The sequence below is a fragment of the Hylobates moloch genome, unplaced genomic scaffold, assembly GCF_009828535.3.
Source record: "Hylobates moloch isolate HMO894 unplaced genomic scaffold, HMol_V3 SCAFFOLD_5, whole genome shotgun sequence".
In the NCBI taxonomy this organism is placed as follows: Eukaryota; Metazoa; Chordata; class Mammalia; order Primates; family Hylobatidae; genus Hylobates; species Hylobates moloch.
The window spans coordinates 77,982,322-78,010,210 of NW_026652280.1; the positions used below are offsets into that span (position 1 = coordinate 77,982,322).

The 27,889-nt window shown below is 38.5% G+C and overlaps 2 protein-coding genes and 1 pseudogene across 2 annotated transcripts; all 3 read right to left on the minus strand.

The window, feature by feature from the left end:
- Nucleotides 1–317: 317 nt before the first annotated feature.
- LOC116467865 (olfactory receptor 5AN6-like) lies at nucleotides 318–1,118 on the minus strand. The gene has a single exon (XM_032151507.1). The coding sequence runs from the start codon at nucleotides 1,116–1,118 to the stop codon at nucleotides 318–320; it is 801 nt and encodes a 266-aa protein (XP_032007398.1).
- A 9,364-nt stretch (nucleotides 1,119–10,482) lies between these two features.
- Nucleotides 10,483–11,320, minus strand: LOC116468821 (RNA-binding protein 3-like). Its single transcript, XM_032755401.2, has one exon. It carries the CDS (start codon nucleotides 11,221–11,223, stop codon nucleotides 10,750–10,752), a length of 474 nt encoding a protein of 157 aa, XP_032611292.1. The 5' UTR covers nucleotides 11,224–11,320; the 3' UTR covers nucleotides 10,483–10,749.
- A 14,259-nt stretch (nucleotides 11,321–25,579) lies between these two features.
- LOC116467867 (olfactory receptor 5AN6-like) lies at nucleotides 25,580–26,151 on the minus strand (annotated as a pseudogene).
- Between the last annotated feature and the right edge of the window lie 1,738 nt (nucleotides 26,152–27,889).

Sequence of the window (27,889 nt, forward strand, 5' to 3'; positions counted from 1 at the left end):
CCCTGACCAGTAATAGCACCTCTGGTTCTTAAGGTAGTGCTATTTTAGATAGAAATTGAATATTCAAGGTGAACTGTCCCATTGCCACAACTAGCTACAAAAAATACTTGTGGTTTGCCTGGCCTATTGATTTATTAGATTACAACTGATAAAGAATGGCTATTAAATTTGAAGACATCTTTTATGCATTTGCCTGATTTTGTGCCAGCCCTGGGTTTATATAAGGAGCAACTGCAATTCTGACAATCAGGAGAGTTGAAAATAAATGTTTAGTTGTTGTTCTTCCTACACTATTTATACATCTGAAATAAATTCCATTATTTCATTCCATAACACCAGGAGAAGATTCTCTTCTTCCATCTGTTTAGGGCATCTTTGATTTCCTTGTTCCTCAGGCTGTAGATCACTGGATTTAACATGGGGATTATAACTGTGTATAAGACTGATGCCAACTTGTTTTGGCTCAGCGAATCACCAGCATTAGGATACATATAAACAAAGATACCTGAGCCAAAGAAAAGGATCACTGCTGTCAGGTGAGAAGCACAAGTGTTGAAAGCTTTGGCTCTGCTTTCAGCTGAGGAGATCTTCAGAATGGTGGCAATGATATAACCGTAAGATATCATGATAACTAAGACAGACGTGAGTCCAAAGATCACTGTGAGAACAGAGGTCATGACTTGAAAGAAAAAGGTGTCAGAACAGGATAGAATCAGCAGCTGGGGCAGATCACAGAAGAAATGGTTGATGACATTTGGCCCACAGAAATGGAGCTGAAGCAAGGCACAGAGTTGGATAAATGAGCCTAAGGATCCAGTTATACAAGATCCTGCCACCATCTGCACGCAGAGGATGGGCGACATGATGGCCCTGTAGAGCAGAGGGTCACAAATGGCAGCATATCGATCATAAGCCATGACTGCCAGAAGACAGCACTCAGTTAGACCTAGGCTAGAGAAGAAAAAGTACTGCATACTGCACTCCATAAAGGAGATGAATTTATGCTTCTTGAAGAAGTCTGAGAGCATCTTGGGGGCTATAGTAGAAACATAGCAGATGTCCAGAAATGACAGATTACTAAGGAAAAAGTACATAGGTGTATGCAGATGGGAGTCCATCCCGATAAGGGTGATGAGGCTTATGTTCCAGGACACTGTCAGGAGGTAGATCCCTAGGAATATTGAAAAGAGGAAAATAGTGAGCTTTGGAAATTCAGAGAATCCCAAGAGAATGAACTTTGTAATTCTTGTACTGTTCCTTTCCCCAGTCATTGCACTGGTGATTCTAGTATCTGTAGGAAAAAAGAGTATAAATCTCTATGTCAGTTGTTATCCCAAATTCTGTTGAAATAAACTACCTTGTATCCACACTGAACACAGAACCAAGTGAAATATTGATCCAAGTTAAAGGAAATAACCCTGATTAACCTTGGCCCTTAAGAACTACAATGGTTCTGTGCAGCAGTTTTTCCACATGTAAAAGAAGATAACTACACTTTTCATTGTTAACCTATCAAGCTCTTATGAGAACAAAAGAAAGTATAAGAACATTTGGAAGGGACTTGTTAAAAGACACTTTGGAAACTTTAGCATATTGCTAATGGAATTACAATCCCTGTGCATAATTCAGTGACTAAGAGCATGGACTTACATGTCATACTGCTGTTTTTGGATTGTGGTTCTGCTACTTACAAACTGTGTTAGTATCTTTGTGCTTGTTATTTCATCAGTAAAATAGGGATAGTAAACCTGTCTCAGGTTTTAACTGAGGTTATGTATGGTATCTGTCATGCACATAGCAAGAATTGTATGAAAGTGGTGTCATTAGGGGATATCTTTCTAGCATAATTTTGAAGCACTCTTTTGGTTTGTGAAAAACTTAAATTTAAATGTTTAATGGGTCATATAGGTAACATTCTCTGACTACAGTGTTATTAAGTTAGAAATCAGTAGCAAATTGATAATTAGAGAAATATCATAATTGAAAACTAATTACATATTTTGAAACTATTCACTAACATTATTAATATTAAATAATGTTAAATCTAATGAATAATTATGGAAATGCAAATTAAAACAGTGGATACATTTTCACACTTGCCATTTTGACAAAAATTAAGAAGTGGGGCAATATCGAGTATTGACTAGAACATAAAATAAATGGAATCCTCATCCCCTGTTATTGGGACTGCAAACTACTATGATTGCTTTGGAAAGCAGTTCAGTCACATTTAATATGGAAGAATATGTAAACACAATATAACCCTCAAATTCCAATACTAAGTGTATTCTCTAGAAAACAAAATCCTCTGTAAAACAAAAACTCAAATAATAGATACAAGGGCTAGTAGAGAGTTGAGTCCAAGTGTGGTGCTCTATTTTGAGGCCACTGAAACCCTTTCAAAGGTGGTCTGAAAGATCAAAATTCTGCCTGGGTAAAAAAAATCCATTCAAAGTCAAGATAGACTAGTGGATGTAACTATGTATGCTAAGTTCATTGATAATGGTCTTCAATTTTACAACTACCCTTTAAGAAACTACCATCTGCGGAGTTTTGGTATAGTATTAAAGAAGTTTATACATGACTCTCTGAAAAGACTGTTAAAATACTCCTTCTTTTTCCAATTATATATCTATGTGAGGCCAGATTTCCTCAGCCAAAACTGTTTATTGCAACAGATTGAAAGAGAAACAAATATAAGAATCCAGCAGCCTTCTAAGAAGCAGAGATTTATGACATTTTCAAAACTGTAGAACAATGCTACTGCTCACAAGCTATTTTTGTTTTAGATAATTATTGATTTTTATACACTGTTTTATTAAAATATTTTACTCACATTAACCAATTTATGCCTGAGGTTGCAATTTTTTGAATTTGAAAAATCAGACCTTTGTGATGACCTTGAGCAGTAGGATATAAATGACTCCCACATGCAGTGTAAACTAGTTCAACCATTGTGGAAGTCAGTGTGGCGATTCCTCAAGGATCTAGAACTAGAAATACCATTTGACCCAGCTATCCCATTACTGGGTATATACTCAAAGGATTACAAGCCATGCTACTATAAAGACACATGCACACGTATGTTTACTGTGGCACTATTCACTATAGCAAAGACTTGGAACCAACCCAAATGTCCATCACTGATAGACTGGATTAAGAAAATGTGGCACATATACACCAAGGAATACTATGCAGCCATAAAAAAGGATGAGTTCATGTCCTTCATAGCGACACGGATGAAGCTGGAAACCATAATTCTGGGCAAACTATCACAAGGACGGAAAAACAAACACCGCACGTTCTCACTCACAGGTGGGAATTGAACAATGAGAACACTTGGACACAGGGTGGGGAACATCACACACCAGGGCCTGTCATAGGGTGGGGAGATGGGGGAGGGATAGCATTAGGAGGAATACCTAATGTAAATGACGAGTTAGTGGGTGCAGCAAACCAACATGGCACATGTATACATAGGTAACAAACCTGCACGTTGTGCACATGTACCCTAGAACTTAAAGTATAGTAATAATAAAAAAATTACTACCTTAAAGTAAGCACAGTGAAAAAATAAAAGATAAAAATAAATAAAATAAATAAATAAATGACTCCCACATGCTTAGCGTTCCAATAATTGAACACTAGGCATAATTAATATATAATGAGTGAAGAAAATAAGCAGAACAGAACTAGTGAGTGATAAGTGGCTTAAACTTATCAACATTGTTTGCATACTGATGGATTTTGAGTACAAAAAGATAAATCAACTATAATTTTTAGAGTATGTCATCAATAATAATAATATGTAACAGTTATTCAGCACTTACTGTCCTAGCCATTCTTCTAATATATTTATTTAATCTTCACAACAACCTCATTTTAATATAAAGCACAGGAAGTCAGGGAACTTTCCGATGATCTCAATATTAATAAGTGATACAGCTAGGAACCCTCTCAGATAGACTGACACCAGGGTCCAGCATTGAACAATTATGCTATACTACCAATTTACATACAGTTTTTATCTCTTTCATCTTTATTTTCCTGGTCACTATTAGCATTGCACCATTTAATTAAATTAATGAATAAGTTGTTAGAGCTTTGAGGATTCATTTTAAATTATAAATAAAATAAAAGTAGGTGGAGTCTAAAGGTCACACTAGCCCAACATAAATTGTAGCTAAAGTAAATCGCCCTCTGCATCAACTATTGCAATGATTAATATCCCCTTGGCATGCAAAGATGGCCATAAATGATCATTTTTAATATTTCATAAAGTTATTAAAATTACATATTTATACAAAAAACAGTATCAAGTTGCTTTAGCATAAAATTACATTAACTCCCTTTGGCTACTCTATTTTAGACTCAGCAAAAGTTTTAATTATCTCTGATAAATAAACTTGGGAAACTAACTCCTGAAAAGCAGAGTATATTTGGCGTCACCATTAATCGACTTTGTGATTTGGGGCAAAGTAATTCACCTTTATGTGCCTTCATTTCTTCATCTCTATGGGAAGAATCATCATCACTTCATAGGCTTTCGCAAGTATGATATGTAAAGTAACAACTAGGCTGTCAAAAACGGTAGCTGTTATACTAATAATGAATAATAATAACTATATCCTAAAGGTAGTTTGCTAACTAAAACACATTTTTATAGGGAAAATGGGATTATTTGGTGGTAAAAATATTAGGTTCCATGGCCCAGATTATAAGCTATCAGGGAAACTCCATGCCTCCAATTCCACTTTACTCACTGGCTAGTGTTTTAAACACTGTGAGATTATTTTTTTCAGCTCCAATACCTTGGTTTCTGTTAAAATTAATATTATTCTATGAGAGTGGGGAAGAGGGATCATGAGTTTTCCAAAAAACAAACAAAAACAGATGTTGAGCCTGGATGCATGAGGTCTTTGTCAAGTGCATAAGAGAGCAGGGTTACAGGAGAAAGAAGAAAGAAGGAAAGTGTTTCAAGCATGGAAGCCAAGTTGCCCCCATTCTGATTTTACCCACCCAAATGTTCATGCAGGTGTTTGGCTCCTGACAGGTGTATCTTGGTGAAATTCTGGGAGGTACTGCTGCCACGCTGCCTTCCACTGGAGTGTGATCTTATCCCCAGATGAGTGTCATGTTCTTTCAGAAATTAGAGGCCACAAGCATCAAAATATGCATGTTCAGCTTCCCCTGGGCTCTGTGCTTTTGGCCATGGCTCCTAATGGCCATTGCTGCAAGAAAGGTGTTTACAACTAAAGATTCTCTTAAATATTTCCTTTGGGTGTGGGGAGAGAAGAGGCAATTAACAGAAAGCACCAATAATTATTCTCTAGAATGATGAGAAACACTAGAGAAAACATAGATAAATATTCCCAGTTGATTCCATTTCTTTACAGTGTGCCCCTCATCACCTAATTGAATCAAGTTCTAATTTTTCTTTTCATACTTTTAGAATCATGATATCTGGGAGGGACTTTCAAGGTAGAGTGACCATTACATATACTACCTAAACTGGACAACTTTGGGCATGAAAAAGGAGTTATTAATAATCATGTCAGGACAGCAAGTGTAAACAGAGATTGTTTTAGCAGATGACATTGAATGGTCCCCAGCATTTTAAGTCAAAACCTGCTATTTATTGGGTCTTTCGTGATTACGTGTCTGGCTCTGAACAGACTTGCTTGGGGTTGAATTTTGACTTTGTTACTTATGAGATATGGGCCCTTGATCATCCTTCTTAATCTCACTATGCCTCAGTTTCTTAATCAGTAAATGGGAGGTCATAAGAGGGTTATCTTATAGGGTTGTGATGAATTTAAATGAGATACCTGGAAAGTACGTGGAAGCACTCAATAAATGTTAGCATTTTGTTTTTGTTAATAATATTATTGTTTTAATTTCTCCATTTTCTGTTCATATTTCTATAAAAAACTGCTCATTTTGTAAGTATAGGTTTTTAAATTCAGCATTTGTTACGTGGCATTGTATGTTTTTAAAACTTTGTAAATTCTACTTCAAAATTTAATAATTATTTTACTCTTTAACTCTTGTATTTTGTCTTCTTAATAACATTAATGCAACCCAGATGTTCCTGATCTCATTAACCTTAACTGTAATATTATGTCATACTAGCTTTTTACTTATAACTTTTTTTTCTTTTCCTTTTTATTATACTTTAAGTTTAGGGTATATGAGCACAGCATGCAGGTTTGTTATATATGTATACATGTGCCATGTTGGTTTGCTGCTCCCATTAACTCGTCATTTACATTAGGTATTTCTACTAATGCTATCCCTCCCCCATTCCCCTACCCCACGACAAGTCCCGGTGTGTGATGTTCCCCATCCTGTGTCCAAGTGTTCTCATTGTTCAATTTCCACCTATGAGTGAGAACATGTGGTGTTTGTTTTTCTCTCCTTGCAACAGTTTGCTCAGAATGATGGTTTCCAGCTTCATCCATGTCACTACAAAGGACATGAACTCAACCTTTTTATGGCTGCATAGTATTCCATGGTGTATATGTGCCATATTTTCTTAATCCAGTCTATCAGTGATGGACATTTGGGTTGTTTCCAAGTCTTTGCTATTCTGAATAGTGCTGCACTAAACATACGTGTGCATGTGTCTTTATAGCAGCATGATTTATAATCCTTTGGGTATATACACAGTAATGGAATCACTGGGTCAAATGGTATTTCTAGTTCTAGATCCTTGAGGAATCGCCACAATGTCTTCCACAATGGTTGAACTAGTTTACACTCCCACCAACAGTGTAAAATCATTCCTATTTTTCCACATCCTCTCCAGCACCTGTTGTTTCCTGACTTTTTAATGATCGCCATTCTAACTGGTGTGAGATGGTATCTCATTGTGATTTTGATTTGCGTTTCTCTGATGACCAGTGATAATGAGCATTTTTTCATGTGGATGTTGGCTGCATAAATGTCTTCTTTTGAAAAGTGTCTGTTCGTGTCCTTGGCCCACTTTTTGATGGGATTGTTTGATTTATTCTTGTAAATTTGTTTAAGTTCTTTGTAGATTCTAGATATTAGCCCTTTGTTTGGTGGGCATTGCAAAACTTTCCTGCCATTCTGTAGGTTGTCTGTTCACTCTGATGGTAGTTTCTTTTGCTGTGCAGAAGCTCTTTAGTTTAATTAGATCCCATTCGTCAATTTGGGCTTTTGTTGCCATTGCTTTTGGTGTTTTAGTCATGAAGTCCTTGCCCATGCCTATGTCCTGAGTGGTATTGCCTAGGTTTTTATGGTTTTAGGTCTAACATTTAAGTCTTTCATCCATCTTGAATTCATTTTTGTATAAGGTGTAAGGAAGGGATCCAGTTTCAGCTTTCTACATATGGCTAGCCAGTTTTCCCACCACCATTTATCAAATAGGGAATCCCTTCCCCATTTCTTGTTTTTGTCAGGTTTGTCAAAGATCAGATGGTTGTAGATGTGTGGTATTATTTCTGAGGGCTCTGTTCTGTTCCATTGGTCTATATCTCTGTTTTTGTACCAGTATCATGCTGTTTTGGTTACTGTAGCCTTGTAGTATAGTTTGAAGTCAGGTAGAGTGATGCCTCCAGTTTTGTTCTTTTGGCTTAGGATTGTCTTGGCAATGCGGGCTCTTTTTTGGTTCTATATGAACTTTCAAATAGATTTTTCCAATTCTGTGAAGAAAGTCATTGGTACCTTGATGGGAATGGTATTGAATCTATAAATTACCTTGAACAATATGGCCATTTTCACAATATTGATTCTTCCTATCCATGAGCATGGAATGTTCTTCCATTTGTTTGTATCCTCTTTTATTTCATTGAGCAGTGGTTTGTAGTTCTCCTTGAAGAGGTCCTTCACATCCCTTGTAAGTTGGATTCCGAGGTATTTTATTCTTTTGCAATTGTGAATGGGAGTTCACTCCTGATTTGGCTCTCTGTTTGTCTGTTATTGGTGTATAAGAATGCTTGTGATTTTTGCACATTGATTTTGTATCCTGAGACTTTGCTGAAGTTGCCTATCAGCTTAAGGAGGTTTTGGGCTGAGATGATGGGGTTTTCTAAATATACAATCATGTCATCTACAAACAGGGACAATTTGGCTTCCTCTTTTCCTAATTGAATACCCTGTATTTCTTTCTCTTGCCTGATTGCCCTGCTAGAACTTCCAACACTGTTGAATAGGAGTGGTGAGAGAGGGCATCCCTGTCTTTTGCCAGTTTTCAAAGGGAATGCTTCCAGTTTTTGCCCATTCAATATGATACTGGCTGTGGGTTTGTCATAAATAGCACTTATTATTTTGAGATATGTCCCATCAATACCTAGTTTATTGAGAGTTTTTAGCGTGAAGGGCTATTGAATTTTGTTGAAGGCCTTTTCTGCATCTATTGAGATAATCATGTGGTTTTTGTCTTTGGTTCTGTTTATGTGATGGATTGCATTTATTGATTTACATATGTTGAACCAGCCTTGCATCCCAGGGATGAAGCCAACTTGATCATGGTGGATAAGCTGTTTGATGTGCTGCTGGATTCAGTTTGCCAGTATTTTATTGAGGATTTTCGCATCAATGTTCATCAGGGATATTGGTCTAAAATTATCTTTTATTGTTGTGTCTCTGCCAGGCTTTGGTATCAGGATGATGCTGGCTTCATAAAATGAGTTAGGGAGGATTCCCTCTTTTTCTATTGATTAAAATAGTTTCCAAAAGAATGGTACCAGCTCCTCTTTGTACCTCTGGTAGAATTCGGCTGTGAATCCGTCTGGTCCTGGACTTTTTTTGGTTGGAAGGCTATTAATTATTGCCTCAATTTCAGAGCCTGTTATTGGTCTATTCAGCGATTCAACTTCTTCGTGGTTTGGTCTTGGGAGGGTGTTTGTGTCCAGGAATTTATCCATTTCTTCTAGATTTTCTAGTTTCTTTGTGTAGAGATGTTTATAGTATTCACTGATAGTAGCTTGTATTTCCGTGGGATGGGTGGTGACATCCCTTTTATCTTTTTTTATTGCATCTATTTGATTCTTCTCTCTATTCTTCTTTATTAGTCTTGCTAGCAGTCTGTTAATTTTGTTGATCTTTCCAAAAAACCAGCTCCTGGGTTCATTGATTTTTTGAAGGGTTTTTTGTGTCTCTATCTACTTCCATTCTGCTCTCATCTTACTTATTTCTTGCCTTCTGCTAGCTTTTGAATGTGTTTGCTCTTGCTTTTCTAGTTCTTTTAGTTGTGATGTTAGGGTGTCAATTTTAGATCTTTCCTGCTTTTTCTTGTGGGCATTTAGTGCTATATATTTCCCTCTACACACTGCCTTAAATGTGTCCCAGAGATTCTGGTATGTTGTGTCCTTTTTCTCATTTGTTTCAAAGAACATCTTTATTTCTGTCTTCATTTTGTTATTTACCCAGTAGTCATTCAGGAGCAGGTTGTTCAGTTTCCATGTAGTTGAGCGGTTTTGAGTGAGTTTCGTAATCCTAGTTCTAGTTTGATTGCACTGTGGTCTGAGAGACAGTTTGTTGTGATTTCCATTCTTTTACATTTGCTGAGGAGTGCTTTACTTCCAACTACTTGGTCAATTTTGGAATAAGTGCGGTGTGGCGCTGAGAAGAATGTATATTCTGTTGGTTTGGTGTGGAGACTTCTGTAGATGTCTATTAGGTCTGCTTTGTGCAGAGCTGAGTTCAATTCCTGGATATCCTTGTTAACCTTCTGCCTTGTTGATCTAACAATGACAGTGGGGTGTTAAAGTCTCCCATTATTATTGTGTGGGAGTCTAAGTCTCTTTTTAGGTCTCTAAGGACTTGCTTTATGAATCTGGGTGCTCCTGTATTGGGTGCATATATATTTAGGATAGTTAGCTCTTCTTGTTTTTTTTTTTGTTTTTTGTGATTTTTTTTGTTTTGTTTTGTTTTTCAGGTTTCATCTTTTAATAAGCTCTGTGAAAGACATCCTAATCACTGTATGAGACACAACAGAATATTTTTTCTTCCAGTATTAAAAAAAAAAAAGACATTTGCAAACATTTTAAAGCCAACTCTTCTATATAATCAGTTTGATGATCTGAATTAGAAAATACCCCTGGATAATCATGTTCTTGATACACATTTCCTTTTTTCTTTTTTTTTGAGATGGAGTCTCGCTGTTGCCCAGGCTGGAGTACAGTGGCATGATCTTGGCTCATTGCAACCTCTGCCTCCCTGGTTCAAGCGATTCTCCTGCCTCAGCCTCCCGAGTAGCTGGGATTACAGGCATGCACCACCACGCCCGGCTAATTTTTTTATGTTTAGTACAGATGGGGTTTCACCATGTTGGTCAGGCTGGCTTGATGCACATTTCTTATAGGTACATTTGGAAAATTGCTTCCTAACCACAATAAACACTGTGTACAGGTTTTTAAAATGTCCCTGGATACACATTAATTTTTTGAAGTCAGTCTGGCCAAACTTGCCAGAACCAATTATTGCTAGCTCCAATAATCCTAAGAGCTTAAACTAAAAAACTGGTAAGAAGAAAAATACTCAGGTTCTACAAACGTCCCATAATTTGTCTTTAAATAGGCAGAAAAAATTTTAAAAAAGATGGAACTGCCTAAAATGTCTTCAGCTACCTTGGAAGGTCAATTTAAAAACAAAAGGTTGGTATACTATAAAATAAGATGCTTCAGTGCAGCTCCAAAAACCTTTATAAATACAGCCATTTGGAAGGACGATCCTGGATCAGAAATTATTCCTTGTGTATCTATATTATGTGCATGTCTCATTTCAGTTGTCATAATTGTCTCTGTAATTTCCTCCTGAGTAGCAGTCATAACCACCCTGGTTTCTGCCATTATAGTCTCTGGAACGTCCATATCCATATCCATACCCTCCAGGTCGACTGTCATAATACCTGCCACTCCCATAGCCCTGGTCCCCACCACCTCTGGAGTAGCTGTGACCAGGCCCATGGACCCCAAAGCCACCTCCTCTGGTTCCCCGAGCAGACTTGCCTGCATGATCCACACGGATCTGATGACCATCCAGAGACTCTCCGTTCATGGCTCTCATGGCAACTGAAGCAGGCTCTGGGTTGGCGAAGGTGATGAAACCAAAACCCCTGGACCGCTGAGTCTCCCGGTCCTTGACAACGACCACCTCAGAGATAGGTCTGAAACTGCTGAAGTGGTCTTCCAGTGCCTGCTCGTCGGTGTTAAAGTTAAGCCCTCCCACGAAGAGCTTTCCTTCTTCAGAGGACATGGCAGTTCAAGTCCTGGAAATTAAAACATAAAATACCTGGACAAACAGTGAGCTCGGAGGAGCACAGAAAACAGAGAAGGGGCTGTGCGGGAAGACGATTGATGAGCACTTCTTGTTAAATTGAACCCTTTACCATTATGTAATGGCCTTCTTTGTCTCTTTTGATCTTTGTTGGTTTAAAGTAGGTTTTATCAGAGACTAGATTGCTACCCCTGCTTTTTTTTTTTTTTTTTGCTTTCCATTTGCTTGGTAGATCTTCCTACCTCCCTTTGTTTTGAGCCTATATGTGTCTCTGCACATGAGATTGGTCTCCTGAATACAGCACACTGATGGGTCTTGGCTCTTATCCAATTTGCCAGTCTGTGTCTTTTAATTGGGGCATTTACTCCATTTACATTTAAGGTTAATATTGTTATGTGTGAATTTGATCCTGTCATTACAATGTTAGCTGGTTATTTTGCCTGTTAGTTGACGCAGTTTCTTCCTAGCATCGATGGTCTTTACAATTTGGCATGTTTTTACAGTGGCTGGTACTGGTTGTTCCTTCCCACATTTAGTGCTTCTTTCAGGAGCTCTTTCAAGGCAGGTCTGGTGGTAATGAAATCTCTCAGCGTTTGCTTGTCTGTAAAGTATTTTATTTCTCCTTCACTTATGAAGCTTAGTTTGGCTGGATATGAAATTCTGGGTTGAAAATTCTTTTCTTTAAGAATGTTGAATATTGGCCCCCACTCTCTTCTGGCTTGTAGAGTTTCTGCCAAGAGATCCGCTGTTAGTCTGATGGGCTTCCCTTTGTGGGTAACCCAACCTTTCTCTCTGGCTGCCCTTAGCATTTTTTCCTTCATTTCAACCTTGGTGAATCTGACAATTATATGTCTTTGGGTTGCTCTTCTCGAGGAGTATCTTTGTGGTGTTCTCTGTATTCCCTAAAGTTGAATGTTGGCCTGCCTTGCTAGGTTGGGAACATTCTCCTGAATAATATCCTGAAGAGTGTTTTCCAGCTTGGTTCCATTCTCCCTGTCACTTTCAGGTACACCAATCAAACATAGATTTGGTCTTTTCACATAGTCCTATATTTCTTGGAGGCTTTGTTCATTTCTTTTTACTCTTTTTTCTCTAAACTTCTCTTCTTGCTTCATTTCATTCATTCGATCTTCAATCACCAATACCCTTCTTCCACTTGGAATCAGCTACTGAAGTTTGTGCATGCGTCATGTAGTCCTCATGCTATGGTTTTTAGCTCCATCAGGTCATTTAAGGTCTTCTCTATACTGTTTATTCTAGTTATCTGTTCATCTAATCTTTTTTCAAGGTTTTTTAGCTTTCTTGCAATGGGTTCAAACATCCTCCTTTAGCTCAGAGAAGTTCATTATTACCAACTTTCTGAAGCCTACTTCTGTCAACTCATCAAAGTCATTCTCTGTCCTGCTTTGTTCCATTGCTTGTGAGGAGCTGCAATCCTTCGGAGAAGGGGCACTCTGGTTTTTAGAATTTTCAGCTTTTCTGCTCTAGTTTCTCCCCATCTTTGTGGTTTTATCTACCTTTAGTCTCTGATGTCAGTGACCTACAGATGGGGTTTTGGTGTGGATGTCTTTTTTGTTGATGTTGATGTTATTCCTTTCTGTTTGTTAGTTTTTCTTCTAACAGTTATGTCCCTCAGCCTGTTGGAGGTCCTCAGTCTGTTGGAGTTTGCTGGAGGTCCATTTCAGACCCTGTTTTCCTGGGTATTACCAGTGGAGGCTGCAGAACAGCAAATATTGCAGAGCAGAAAATATTGCTGCCTGATCCTTCCTCTGGAACCTTCGTCTCAGAGGGGCACCTGTTTGTATGAGGTGTTAATTGGCTCCTACTGGGAGGTGTCTCCAAGTTAGGCTACATGGGATTCAGGACCCACTTGAGGAGATCTTCTGTCCATTCTAAGAGCTCAAACACCATGCTGGGAGAACCACTGCTCTCTGCAGAGCTGTCAGACAGGGACATTTAAGTCTGTAGAAGTTTCTGCTGCCTTTTGCTCAGCTATGCCCTGCCCCTGGAGGTGGAGTCTACAGAGGCAGGTGGGCCTCGTTGAGCTACAGTGGGCCCCACCCAGTTCAAGCTTCCAAACTGCTTTGTTTACCTACTCAAGCCTCAGCCATGGTGGACAACCCTCCCTCAGCCTGGCTTGCCACCTTGCATTTCGATCTCCATGGGTGTGGGACCCATTGAGCCAGGCACAGGATATAATCTCCTCATGTGCCATTTGCTAAGACCATTGGAAAAGCACAGTGTTTAGGTGGCAGTGTCCTGATTTTCCTGACAGTCTATCACGGCTCCCCTTGGCTAGGAAAGGGAAATCCCCCGACCCCTTGCACTTCCCGGGTGAGGTGATGCCCGACCCTTCTTTGGCTCACCCTCCATGGGCTGCACCCACTTTCCGACCAGTCCCAATGAGATGAACCAGGTATCTCAGTTGAAAATGCAGAAATCACCCGTCTTCTGGGTCAATCACACTGGGAGCTGCAGACCGGAGCTGTTCCTATTCGGCCATCTTGGAATGGAACCCTAACTTTTAAACATTAAGAAATATCAGGTTATACTTGGATTTTATTTAAATTTTTTAACTTTATTTTCAAAAATAATCAAATACAGAAAACAGCATTAAAATATTCAGCTTAATGAGTTATGATGAAAATATGCTTCACATCTAACAGTAGCCACTATTCTGATCTTGTGATAATTACATTATTTCCTTACTTTTCCTTATAGCTTTATCACTCAAATGTACATACCTAAATGTCAAGTTGCTAAGACTAGCTTTGGCTTTTTAAAATGTGTCAGTTCTCTCTCTTTCTACCTCCCTCCCTCCCTGTCTCTCTCTCAAGTCTGTTTGTTTTTCCTTTGGAGCTTCTCACAATCTGAATTTTGCTGATTCTCTCCCTGTAGTAGTTTAATCTGATTTTCTGTCCTCCATATTTCCTATAAATTGGCAGTTGGAGTTCCCTTTTTTTGTTTTTTGTTTTTTGAGACAGGGTCTCGTTCTGTCACCCAGACTGCAGTGCAGTGGTGCTATCACAGTTCACTGCAACCTCAACTTGCTGGGCTCAAGTGATCCTACCGCCTCAGCCTCCCAAGTAGCTGGGACCACAGATGCATGCCACCATGTCTGGCTAATTTTTGTATTTTTAGTAGAGATGGGGTTCCATCATGCTCCCCAGGCTGGTCTCAAACTCCTGGGCTCAAGCAATCCTAATCCTGCCTTGGCCTCCTGAAGTGCTGGAATCACAGGCAGGAGCCACCACGCCTGACCTGGATATACTTAATATGATTCAGTATTGATATTTTTAGCAAGACTGTCTCATAGGTAATACTGCATACTTGTTTTTAATATCCAAATTTAGAAGATGCATGCCTCTACCTGTGTCAGTTTACAAGCCTGGCACTTTGCTTGGATCCCCTCTCTGAGAGCCTACGGGAAGCCATGAGAAATGATCACAAGTCCTGTAGATTCATAGATGGCTGTTAAATGTCATTCAGTGGATTTTTAAAAGCCTTTCTCTGCTTCTATTTTCCTCACCAGTAAGTACATTTCATAGAGGTTTATTCTGATTATTTAAATATATCTTCTGGTTTTAAACTCGTGCATCTTTCATGTGAGTGATGACTTTTCTCCCTCTTTTTTTTTTTTTTTGTGTGTGTGTGTGTGTGAGATGGAGTCTCACTCTGTCACCCAGGCTGGAGTGCAGTGACGTGATCTCAGCTCACTGCAACCTCTGCCTCCTGGGTCCAAGCGATTCTCCTGCCTCAGCCTCCCAAGTAGCTGGGACTACAGGTGCATGCCACCATGCCCAGCTCAGTATTTTTTTTAGTAGACATGGGGTTTCACCATGTTAGCCAGGATGGTCTCGATCTCCTGACCTTGTGATCAACTCACCTCAGCCCCCCAAAGACTTTTCTCTCTTTCATTACCCTAGCATTGTTCATTGCTATGCAATGAGTTGGTTTTGACTAGAGAATGTGTGCCTACCTGTTCAAATATTTCAGAACAATTAAGAGAAAAAGAAAAAAAGTAGGTGGGTTTTTTTCTTCTAGATTAGAGATACAGTTAATATTTTGTGTCGAATGAGGGGCAATCGTGAGGCAAGATATTGTCAGGCAGCATCTGAATGAAGAGTTAGAAGGTCCACAGACTGGGTGCCACATCAATAGCTGGGGCTACAACAAAAATTCTCAGACATAGGTGAGGCTCAGATGATCTGACAAGGTGGGTAAGAAGTATCTGCCCTTTGTACCATTCAGACCCATTTACAGCTTCCCATTGTATCAGACTCCAATGCTACAGTATGGAGCTTCCATTTTTGCAAGAACTAGATGTCCTCACTTCTTCCCCAAAAGGTGAGATACAATGAATTGGCTAGTTAAGCAGGTTATCATCCTTGCTATAGCAGGTTGTTCTGAGGTCAGAACTGATTAAATTTAACCCTCTCCACCACTGATTTCAGATTTCCCTCATTCTTAGCCATTGCTTAACCTGGTCTAGATTGTCTAGAGGGTTAATCCAGACCCCAAACCCCTGAAGAATCTGATCCCTTAGTTGCCTTGCTCTTAATAGTTACTGGTTGCTGCAATTTCTAATTAAATATTTGCCCCAAGCACTGAAATGTCCCAGGATATTCCAGTTAATCCTCTGGGCTCCAGACATGTTCCAGTCCCTGTTGCATAAAAGCAACCCCAACTTCTCAAGTCAATTATACCCACCATAGAGGAAGTCCTTTATTTGCCTGCTAGCCTGTTAGCATCAGGTGGAAGTCTCAGTTTCATGTTTACTGGAATCCTACTGTGTTGCCGGGAAGATGTTTTTGCCCCTGAAATCTAGAACCTCTAACTTGATGGAATCTAAATCTGTGGGGAAAGAAAGCACAAGCCATAGAAGTGGGTCATTGAGAATGACAGTCAAGGAGTAAAAATCTTGCTTCCATTCTTTGGTTCCTAGCTGCATATATTCTAGTTATTGCAGGAACAGCATCATATATTAACTGATCAGTGCACATACAGCTTCCTGGAGAATACTGTCTTAACCACAAATTTATGTTTTCTCTAGCTGACACCTTAATTGGGCTGTCAAGCCAGATACTTCTGGATAATAATATACAATATAAGATCAGTGGATCACATGGCTACATTGGCACACCAACACATCTGTAAATAAGTCCTGAATTATTTCTATACCCTTCAGTTGGTCATAGGTAATTGGCCTAGACGAGGCCATAGGTAGAATTGAAGGAGGTGACATCAGAGCTTGGGCCACTTATTCCTGTAATTTACATATGCCTTCTGGACTTGCTTGGGTCAAAGCCTAAAAGTGAGCCCAATTCCAAGTTCCATTCCACTACCAGCTTTATTCTACAGAAGATAACCATCCCCAAGCTTCTCAAAGATGTGTGAGTACCCCACACCCATGCATTATTTAGTACCTTATAGAAAAAAAGGTATCCACTGAAAACATAGTGAGGTAGTGGGTTCTCAGCCGTTACCTGGTAAATTCATGCTGTCTTTGCTACTACTTTGGGCCTTGTGACCTATTTCTCAACACTATCCTATGAAACTTCTGGCATTTCTACCTCATGCATGTAAGCCATCAGATTGTCCAAACTCATGAAGCCATTTCTATTTTTTTCTTTTTTTTTCCAACTTTTAGTTTAGATTCAGGAGTACACGTGCAGGTTTGTTGCCTGGGTATATTGCATGATGCTCAGGTTTGGGGTATGGATCCCATCACCAAGGCAGTAAGCATAGAATCCAATAGGTAGGTTTTTAACCCTTGCCCCACCTCTCCCTTCCCAGTGCCTGTTGTTGCCATATTTATGTCCATGAGTACCCAATGATTAGCTCCCACTTATAAGTGAAAACATGTAGTACCTGATTTTCTGTTTCTGCATTAATTCACTCAGGATAATGGCCTCCAGGTCCATCTATATGGCTGCAAATGACATTCGTTTTTATGGCTGCATAGTATTCAGTGGTAGATGTATACCACATTTTCTTGATCCAATCTACTATTGACTGATCACTAGGTTGATTTCATGGAGCCCTTTCTAATAGGCTGTTAGCATCACTTCCAGGTGTATTTGTCAAAATATTGAATCCTGTCCATAAATTTTCCACTGATATTATATTCCATGTTCCCTGGTCCAGCATCTTCAAGATTTACTTTCTTGTGATCACATATTTTCCATGTACTCCAAAATGTTTTGTATGTAATTTATTTCCTCTTAGAGCTGGACTATTTATCCATTTGGGTGGTGATGAAAACTGACTATGGTTATTAAACTATAAGTAATGAGAGAGGGCACAGCATATCTCAACATCAACAAGTACCATTTTACAAGGCAGCTGCCTTAGACTGAAGTTATTGCTTGGAAAGCAGGCAAGGGGTGGCAACTCTTTTCCTTCAAAAAGAAAAGGCCAGCTTCTGCTAGAGGGTTTAGCAAAATCCGGGCAATCAGAACTGTTAGGCTCTTATCCACGATTTTCCCTAAACTGTTTTAAAGTACCAGTCTTTTCTGAAAGTTCCCTGATGTTGATATAGAAGACTTAAGGCAGTTCTTTCATTCTTCTTTGCAGCTCTGCTACTCTCAAAAAGTAGACTATATTTTTATTAATAACAGAGTTTCTGCTACAGTTATAGGAAATACTAGTTTTTATAGAAGCTTCCAGAGAGGTCCTCTGGCTTTCACAGCATAGCTTGTGTATTTGTTCATTCTCACACTGCTAATAAAGACATACCTGGGACTGGGTAATTTATAAAGAAAATAGGTTTAATTGACTCACAGTTCAGCATGGCTGGGGAAGCCTCAGGAAGCTTACAATCATGGCAGAAGGGGAAGCAAACACATCCTTCCTCATATGGTGGAAGCAAGGAGAAGAATGAGAGCTGAGCAAAGGAGGAAGCCCCTTATAAGACCATCAGATCTCATGAGAACTTACTAACCATCATGAGAATAGCATGGGAAAACCACCCCCATGATTCAACTACCTCCCACCACATCCCTCCCATGACACATGGAGATTATATCAAGATGAGATTTGGGTGGGGACACAGCAAACCATATCAGCTTGTGTTGGTAATTGCCTGCTCTGAGTTTATTATTTTCTTTTTATGAATGTTTCCATTGTCATTGATAAAAGTCAGTTCATTCAACAAATCTTCATAATTACCATTGCCTCCACACCAATTCAAACCACAGCCATTGCATATTCAAATATCTCATGTTTCACTCAAACCTCATCTCTATTAGCTACATGAATTTTATGCCACTGCAAGCCAGGAGTTATCACCATCCTGCTTACAGTACCACTGGTCGTGGAATGCTTTAATCTGGGTTTCCTAGAAAACGAAAGCTGAAACAAAGTTTTATGAACCACTACTTTTTAGGGAATGAGACAGGAAAAGGAAGGAAACCAATACAAAAGTGCATAATCAAGTTGCTTATTGCAATATACAACTAATTGGTTGATCTCAGAGGACTCCTCTCAAAAAAAGCTGCATAAAGCATGTTTCTGAACAATGTGCCCTGGAAAAGTAAGGTAGAAGACTTTATCCTTCAGTTTTCTTCTCTTATTGCTCAAAGATTTGCCTCATTGTTAATTTATTCATATTTTCATGTTAAATATGCATGGGTATCAATTGATTGGCATTGGTTATCTTGGAATTAACAGAGAAGTCTCTAGGAAGGAGTAGTGACAGGTGAAGTTAAAAGAGTATAAATTAGCTTATAAAATGTGCACAATAGGCCAACCAAGGTGGCTCACGCCTGTAATCCCAACACTTTGGGAGGCCAAGGTGGGTGGATCACGAGGTCAGGAGATCAAGACCATCCTGGCTAAGCCAGTGAAACCCCATCTTTACTAAAAATACAAAAAAATAGCCAGGCGTGGTGGCCCACACCTGTAGTCCCAGCTATTTGGGAGGCTGAGGCAGGAGAATCACTTGAACCCGGAAGGCAGAGGTTGCAGTGAGCCGAGATAGTGCCATTGCACTCCAGGCTGGGTGACAGAGGGAGAGACTCCATCTCAAAAAAAAAAAAAAAAAGTGTGCAATATCTGAATGTCTGCTAGCCATAGTTCTTTTAAAATTTAAATTTTAAGTTGTAATTGACAGATAATAATTGTATATATTTATAGAGCTCAGTGTGATTTTTCAATACAAGCATACATTGTGGATTAAGCAAATCTGGCTAATTAATATATCCATCATCTAACATACTTATCATTTATTTGTGCTAAGAACATTTAAAATCCACTGTTTCAGCAGTTTTGAAATATGCAACACATTATTATTAAATAGTCACCTTGCTGTGCAATAGATCACCAGAATTATTTCTCTTCTCTAACTGAAACTTTATGTCCTTTGGCCAACAGCACCCTTTTCCCTGCCCACCACCTCACCAGCCTCTGGAAAGCATCATTTTACTCTCTACTTCTATGAATCTGACTTTCTTAGATTCCACATGTAAGTGAGATCACGCTAGATCCATCTTTCAGCGTCTGGCTTATTTCACTTAGCAAAATGCTCCCCAGATTCATCCATGTTGTCACAAGTCAGAGAATGTTATTCTTTTTAAAGGCTAAATAGTATTGCATTCTGTATACCCCCATTTTAAAATCCACTTAGGTTGCTTCCACATCTTGAACATTGTGGATAATGCTGCAATGAACATGGGAGTGCAAACAGCTCTTCAACTCACTGATTTTAATTTCTTTGGATATATGCCCACAAGTGGGATTGCTTCATCATATGGTCATTCTATTTTTAGTTTTCTGAGGAACCTCTGTACAGTTTTCCACATTGGCTGTGCTCATTTACATCCCTACTAACAATGTACAAGGGTTCCCTTTTCTCCACATCCTTGGCAGTACTTGTTATCTCTTATATTTGTAAATAGCCATTCTAACAGGTGTGAGGTGATATCTCTTTGTGGTTTTAATTTGCATTTCCCTGATAATCTGTGATGTTGAGGATTTTTTCATATATCTGTTGGCCATTTGAATGCGTCCTCTTGAGAAATGTCTATTAGGGTCCTTGCCCATTTCTAAGTTGGGTTATTTGTTTTCTTGTAGTTGAGTTGTTTGAGTTCCTTATGTATTTTGGACATAAGCCCTTTATCTGATGTCTGATTTGCAAATATTTTTCCCAGTCTGTGGGTTGTGTCTTCACTCTGTTTTCTTTTTTCTCTACAGAAGCTTTTTAGTTTGATATAATCCCATTAGTCTATTTTTGCTTTTGTTGCCTGTGCCTTTGAGGTGAGAAATCATTGCCCAGACTAATGTAATGTAGCTTTTCTCCTATGTTTTCTTTTAGTAGTCTTACAGTTTCAGGTCTCACATTTAAATCTTTACTCTGTTTTGAGATGATTCTTGTACAAGGAGTGAGATGAGGATCCAACTTCCCTCTTCTGCATGTGTATAGCCAGTTTTCCAACATCATCTATTTAAGAGACTGTCCTTTTCCCACTGTATATACTTGACAACCTTGTCAAAAATCAATCTACTATAGATTTGTGGGTTTATTTCTGGGCTCTGTATTCTATTCCATTGGTTGATGTGTCTGTTTCTATGTTGGTATCATGCTGTTTTGATACTACAACTTTGTAGTCTATTTTGAAATCAGGTAGTATGATGCCTACAGCTTTGTTTTTTTTTGTTGTTGTTGTTGTTGTTGTTGTTGTTCAAGAATGCTTTGGCTATTTTAGGATTTTTTTTTCTATTTCTGGGAAGAATTACATCAAATTTTGATAGGGGTTACACTGAATTTTAGGTTACTTTGGGAGGTATGGACATTTTCACAATATTGATTCCTTCAACCCATGAACACAGGATATATTTCCACTTATTTGTGTTATCTTCAATTTCTTTTATCAACATTTTATAGTTTTCAGTATACTGATATTTTATCTCCTTGGTTAAATTTACTCCTAAGTATTTTTTTAAGTTTTTGATGCTATTGTAAATGAGATTGTTTTCTTAATTTCTTTTTTGTTGTTTATTTTTATCTTATTTTATTTTATTTGAGATGGAGTCTTGCTCTGTTGCCCAGGCTGGAGTGCAATGGCACGATCTCAGCTCACTGCAACATCCACCTCCCAGTTTCAGGCGATTCTCCTGCCTCAGCCTCCAGAATAGCTGGGATTACAGATGTGCACCACCATGCCTGGCTAATTTTTGTATTTTCAGCAGAGACGGGGTTTCACCATGTTGGCCAGGCTGGTCTCAAACTCCTGACCTCAGGCGATTGTTTGTTCAGATTGTTTGATCTGTAACAAACAATCTGAAAAAGTATCTTGCAGCTAGTCGTATAAATACGTGGGCATTCATTGATTAGGCTTTCATTGGTTTAAGGTAAAAGAAATAGTTAGAACTCTAAATCCATAATGTTTAGCTTATCATGAGCTTACAGTGTCAGACCATATTAACTCCAATTGTGTATGCTTTAATACAGGCTTGGTTCTGCTATAGCAACAAACAACCAAAAATCTCAGTAGCTCAAAACAACAAAGGAAAGGTTTACTTCTTACTCACACTACATTCCATCAAGGCTTGGTTAATTTTATCTCATCTTCACACCATGACTGATAAAGCAACCACCATCTGCAACACTGCCAGTCCCCGAGGCACAAAAAAAAAAAAAAAAAATAGAGGTTCTATATACTAACAACAAGTTAGTATATAGAAATGCCACTGATTTTTATATGTTAATTTTATAATCTGCAACTTCACTGAATTTATTTACCAGTTCCACCAGTTTGAAGTACAGTATTTAGAGCTTTCTATTGATGAGATTATGTCATTGGCAAACAGAAAAAAAAATAGCTTTTTCTTTTGGGATGCCTTTTATTTCCTTTTTCTGCCTAATTTTTCTGACAAGAACTTCCAGTCTATTTTCAATTAAAGTGGTGAGATTGAGCATCCTTGTCTTGTTCATGAGCTTAGAGAAAAAGCCTCCAACTGTTCATTATTGGGTATTATATTAGCTGTGGGTAGACACAGCTCTAATGGCCTTGGGGAACATAGATCAAATCTAGATATGAAAAATGTATGTCCTCAAATTTATGGGTAAATACTTCCTCATAATTTTTTGCACTAAAAGTTATTCAGTAATATTTTTAGAAAGCTTACTGAAAGAACATACTCAAATAAGATCCAGAAAAAAAATTGAATAATATCAGTAAAATCTGTAGTTGTGTTTTCAGGTAAGAATAGTTTAAAGTCTCTTCCTACATTCCAGGTAAATGATAAACTTATTGGAAAAGTCTCACCCTTGAGTTGTGAGAATCCATTTATCTTATACTCCTTGATATATTCAAGCTTAGGATTATTGATGACCTCATGAAATTCCATTTGTCCTTCTCCAACTACTAAAAAGGTATTATAAGAGGTATTTTGCAGCTAGTCATATAAATACATGGGCATTCATTGATTAGGCTTTCATTGGCTTAAGGTAAAAGAAATAGTTAGAACTCAGAATCCATAATGTTTAGCTTATCATGAGCTTACAGTGTCAGACCATATTAACTCCAATTGTGTATTCTTTAACACAGGTTTAGTTCTGCTATAGCAGCAAACAACCAAAAAGCTCAGTAGCTCAAAACAATGAAGGTTTACTTCTTACTCACACTACATTCCATCAAGGTTTAGTGAATTTTCTCTCACCTTCACACCATGACTGATAGAGCAACCACCATCTGCAACACTGCCAGTCCCCATGGCAAAATAATTAAACACACAAAGGATGAACTATTTCTTAAGGCTTCTGTCTAGAAGTCTACATAACTATTGTTCCTATTTCGTTGGCCTAAAAAAGCCTCATGATCAAAAGTAAGTTTGATCATTTTCAAAGTATAACCCTATCCCACAAAAGAAAGGAAAGCAAATTGAGGCATAGTAGTACAATCTACTGCCATCTACCTTCCAACCACATAATATTTTATTTCTTCCTGCTCCCCCATGTAGAACCTACTTATGTCCTCTACAAAAGAGGCAATCCAAACTCCCCTCAAATACTGCTTTATGCTTAGCATTCAGAATCTTTGAGGGACTTCTAGAAATCTCATAATAATACCTATATGGTTCTTCTTGCTTTGGAGACCTGTAGACTAAAAGACAAGTTATGTTTCTTCCACACACCCAAACTTCAGTAGTGAAACATGAGTTGGATAATGGCAACAAATCCTCCTCTTTAGAAAGTTAAGAATCAATGACATATGACACTCGATGGTCTAGAGCAATCCCAAAATCCTACCAGGCAGATCTTATGAGGAATCCTACACTGGAGGTGTGGATTATTCCATGATTAGGCACTGTTTTCATTTTCCTCAATCTATTCTTTTCCATGACATGTAGTTGTTTCCTCTGTCAAGTTCTTACTTGGGCATTTATCCTCTTTGGCTACATTTGAAGAGGAACCTGAAGAATGTCTCCTCCTTGGAAGCCTGGTTAGCTGCCTCAGTCTGCTTCTTGGCCATTGAAGACTGATGGCCCAAGGATTCTTTTAAGTCTCAAATAGTGAAATTTTTATTAGTCCAGATTAATAGTTCACTTCTTATCTACCTAATCAAGTCAACTGCATAAATCAATAGCCAGCCACATTCATAATTTTTTCCAGATCTGTCTTTCTCTCTGTGTGTCTCTCTCCCTCTCTACCTCTACCTCTATGCCTATCTCTGTCTCCATCATCATCCCTATCTCTATCTATAGCTCTCTATCTTCTTTTAATTTCAAATACCCCAAGGCCATCAGCCTTCTCTGGGAGAGTCACTCTACTTAAACTTATTTTCTGTAAGCCATTTTGTCAGACTTAAAATATTTACCTCTTTACATCATCTTCAGCCATTTAGAGCTTTTAGCAGAGTACTCAGATGACCATAATCTTGCTTTGCTCTTTGCTGCAAGTCTGAGTTTTATTGGTCTTTTTTACTTTGACTGGGTGGAAATGAAAACCAGTTTTCTCTTCTAACTCTAAAAGTCCCCAAATTTCTCAACTCCTTCTATATTTTCTTTCATTCTTGCTTACAAAATGACCAGTTGTTTTGTGTGCTTTTGTAGAACCTTGTTATATGCATCTAAGAACCACTTAATGCTACAAGCATTCTGTTTTCTTACATAATCTCCCTTCCAAGTTATCACAGGTAACAGTTGTACCAAACGTTTTATTGTACCAAACATGAATTGCTATGTTTCCAGTTGGCAATAACAGATTCTTTGACACCTCCTGCTTGCCCCCAAAGAAACTGACAAATGTTAACACTTTTTTTTTTACAATAGCACACTACTACCTATACAAATTTCCTTAACAGTTGTAATAGAGTACGCTATAGTAGAAAACAATCCAAAATAGATTTATTTCTTGCTAACACTATGTGTCCATGCTGGGTCCCCTGGGAGAGCTTCTCCTGCATCATCCTCATGTTCCTTATGAGTCAGTTATGAATGGGAGCATTGGGAAAGGAGAAGGTATAAAACACATACATATAAAGCCTCTGCCTGGAAGTGAGATGTGTCACATATTCTTACATTTCTTTTTCCAGAGCAAGTCACATGGACTTCTAAGGTATGAAGAACTACAGTACAATCTCAGGGAGTGGAAGGGAAGCAGATTTTGATGCAGAGCTACACAGTCTATTCCAGGTTTCATAAGTCTTATTTTCATTTTTCATTCACTGTTCTCTATGTGTTATGTCCACAGCTCCAAAAGGCACCCTATAATCAATAAGGCCAGGAGAAGATTCTCTTCGTCCATCTCTTTAGGGCATCTTTGATTTACTTGTCACTTAGGCTGTAGATCAATGGATTCAACATGGGGATCACCACAGTGTATACAATAGAATCCACCTTGTTTCTACTCAGAGAAGCATCAGAGTGAGGGCACAAATAGACAAAGATTCTTGAGCAATAGAAGAGAGTCACTGCTATCAGGGGAGAACCATCAGTGATGAAGACCTTAGACCTGCCTTCAACTGAGATGATCTTCAGAATGATAGCAATGACATAACCATAAAATATCATGATAACTAAGACATACTTGAGTCCAAATACCACTATAAGCATAGAGGTCATGACTTGACAGAAAAAGGTATCAGAGCAAGATAGGATCAAGAATTGGGGCAGGTCACAGAAGAAATGGTTGCTATTTGGCCCACAGAAATGGAGCTGAAGCAAAGCACATAGTTGGATAAATGAGCCAAAGATAATAGTTACACAGGTTCCAACCACTACGTGCACACAGAGGTTGGGGACATGGATGGCCATGTAGAGCAGAGGGTCACAAATGGCAGCATATCAATTATAAGCCATAGCTTCCAGAAGACAGCACTCAGTCAGACCCAGGCTAGAGAAGAAGTATTACATGGTGAATCCCATAAAAGAGATGAATGTTGGCAATGATATAACCATAAGATATCATGATAACCAAGACAGAGGTGAGTGTAAAGGTTACCGTAAGCATAGAGGTCATGACTTGAAAAAAAAAAAAAAAAAACAGTATGAGAACAGGATAGAATCAGCAGTTGGGGCAGGTCACAAAAGAAATGGCTGCTATTTGACTCACAGAAATGGAGCAGAAGCAAGGCACAGAGTTGGATAAATGAGGCAAAGAATCCAGTTGTACAAGATCCTGCCACCATTGGCATACAGAGAGCAGGTGACATGATGGCCGTGTAGAGCAGAGGATCACAAATGGCAGCATATCAATCGTAAGCCATGGCTGTAAGAAGACAGCACTCAGTCACATTCAGGCTAGAGAAGAAGTACTGCATGGTGCACCCCCATAAGGGAGATGAATTTATGCTTCTTGAAAAAGTCTGAGGGCATCTTGGGGGCTATAATGGAAACACAGCAGATGTCCAGAAAAGACAGATTACTAAGGAAAAAGTACACAGGTGCATGTAGATGGGAGTCCATCCTGAAAAGGGCGATGAGACTCACGTTTCAGGACACGGTCAGGAGGTACATCCCTAGGAATACTGAAAAGAGAAAATAGTGGTTTTTGGATATTCAGGGAATCCCAAGAGAATGAACTTTGTAATTGTCATACTACTCCTTTCCACAGTCATTGCACCGGTGATTCTAAAATCTGTATAAATCTGTAAGTCAGTTGTTACCCCAATTTCTATTGAAATAAACCACCATGTATCCACACACTGAACACAGAACCAAGTGAAATATTGATCCAAGTTAGAGGAAATAGCTCTGATTAATACTCCCCACCAACACACGTTAACAAGTCAGTCAACCTAAAAGTCTCAGCCCAGTGAAAGTAACTTGAAGAATGAAGAGAAATACAACATGTTTTTGGACAGGCCAAACAGAGACACGGACAAAAGGCATTCTTGAAGAAGTTTGTACTTTGGGCAAAAGGAAAGTGATTTTAAATGGAAGCTTATGAGATGTAGCAACAGTGAAAAGCATAGGAAGTAGAAAACATATAATAAAGTTTAAAAATACATATTATATAAAACTGGTAATAAGATATTTTATGTGGTGAGATAATTATATGAAATCAAAATACAAATAAAAATCATACACAAATTCAGGGGTAATTAGAATTAAAAATTTCAAAAGTCCTTGAGTCACACAGGAAAATGATAAAAATATTGATTAAAGTTAAAATTTGATAAGATACACACGTAATTAAATTTCTGGGGTAATCACTAAAGGAATAGAAATAGAATGTGCAAATTCAACAAGTAGAGGAGAAAATGTAAAAAGATTTTTAATCTATCCGAAAAGACCAAGAAATAATGAAAATAAAAACAAAATAAATCTTTATAAAATTCATCAAAAATACCAAAGAAAAATAAGGGAACAACTAAAACAAATGGCAAATGAAGAAAATACACCTAAAAATTACTGTCCAATAGCTGATGAAAACAAGGTTTCTACATATTGCCATGAAATCAAAACAGTTAATTCTTTAAAACCAATAATGCAAAAGTTAAAACAGAGATATGAAAGCTTAAGACAGAAATGAAAAGACAACAGAAGAGGATGAAAAATGCATTGGCATAGCTCAGCTATGAAGGAGAAAAAAATACACCACAGAAATGCAAAAATGAAATTTGTGTGGGAGCAGCAATGAGGATAAAAATAAGCTGCTAAAAACAGCAAATGATGTAGAAAATAGGCTGCAAGAAAAGTGAGAAAAATGAAATCTGGAAAAAAGAAAGAGCTTTTAAAAATAGAGGGAAAGAGGAGGAGGAGCTTTAAGATGGCTGACTAGAGGCATCTGTTACTCTCCTCCACCACAAAGAAGAACCAAAATAGCAAGTAGATAATCACACTTCAAGAAGATTGTCTGAGAAAGAACACTGGAATTCTACAGAGAAGTAACAAGAAACACCTATGGCAAGGAAGGAGAGGGAAGCAAGGCAGCCTACTCAGCTGGGATCAGCTGGGAGCCTGCAGAGGCTCCCCAATGTGAGCAAAGCGTAAGTGAGAGAACCCCAATGATCCACATTTCCACCAAGAACTCCTGCAATCTTAACCACAAGAGAACCATCAATCTATGTGGGTCCTAGGCTAACCTAGAGAGCTGCCTGAAGACCATATGATGGCATTGCTCCAGAGAGGGAGCTCACACTGGATCCCACATACTCCCTGAGTCCTAAGCAGCTACAGCACAGTGCCAACTTAAAAGCCC

What these genes read in the sequence shown, in the direction of transcription:
- LOC116467865 (XM_032151507.1), bottom strand. Translation starts at nt 1,118, where the DNA reads ATGGACTCCCATCTGCATACACCTATGTACTTTTTCCTTAGTAATCTG.
- LOC116468821 (XM_032755401.2), bottom strand. Translation starts at nt 11,223, where the DNA reads ATGTCCTCTGAAGAAGGAAAGCTCTTCGTGGGAGGGCTTAACTTTAAC.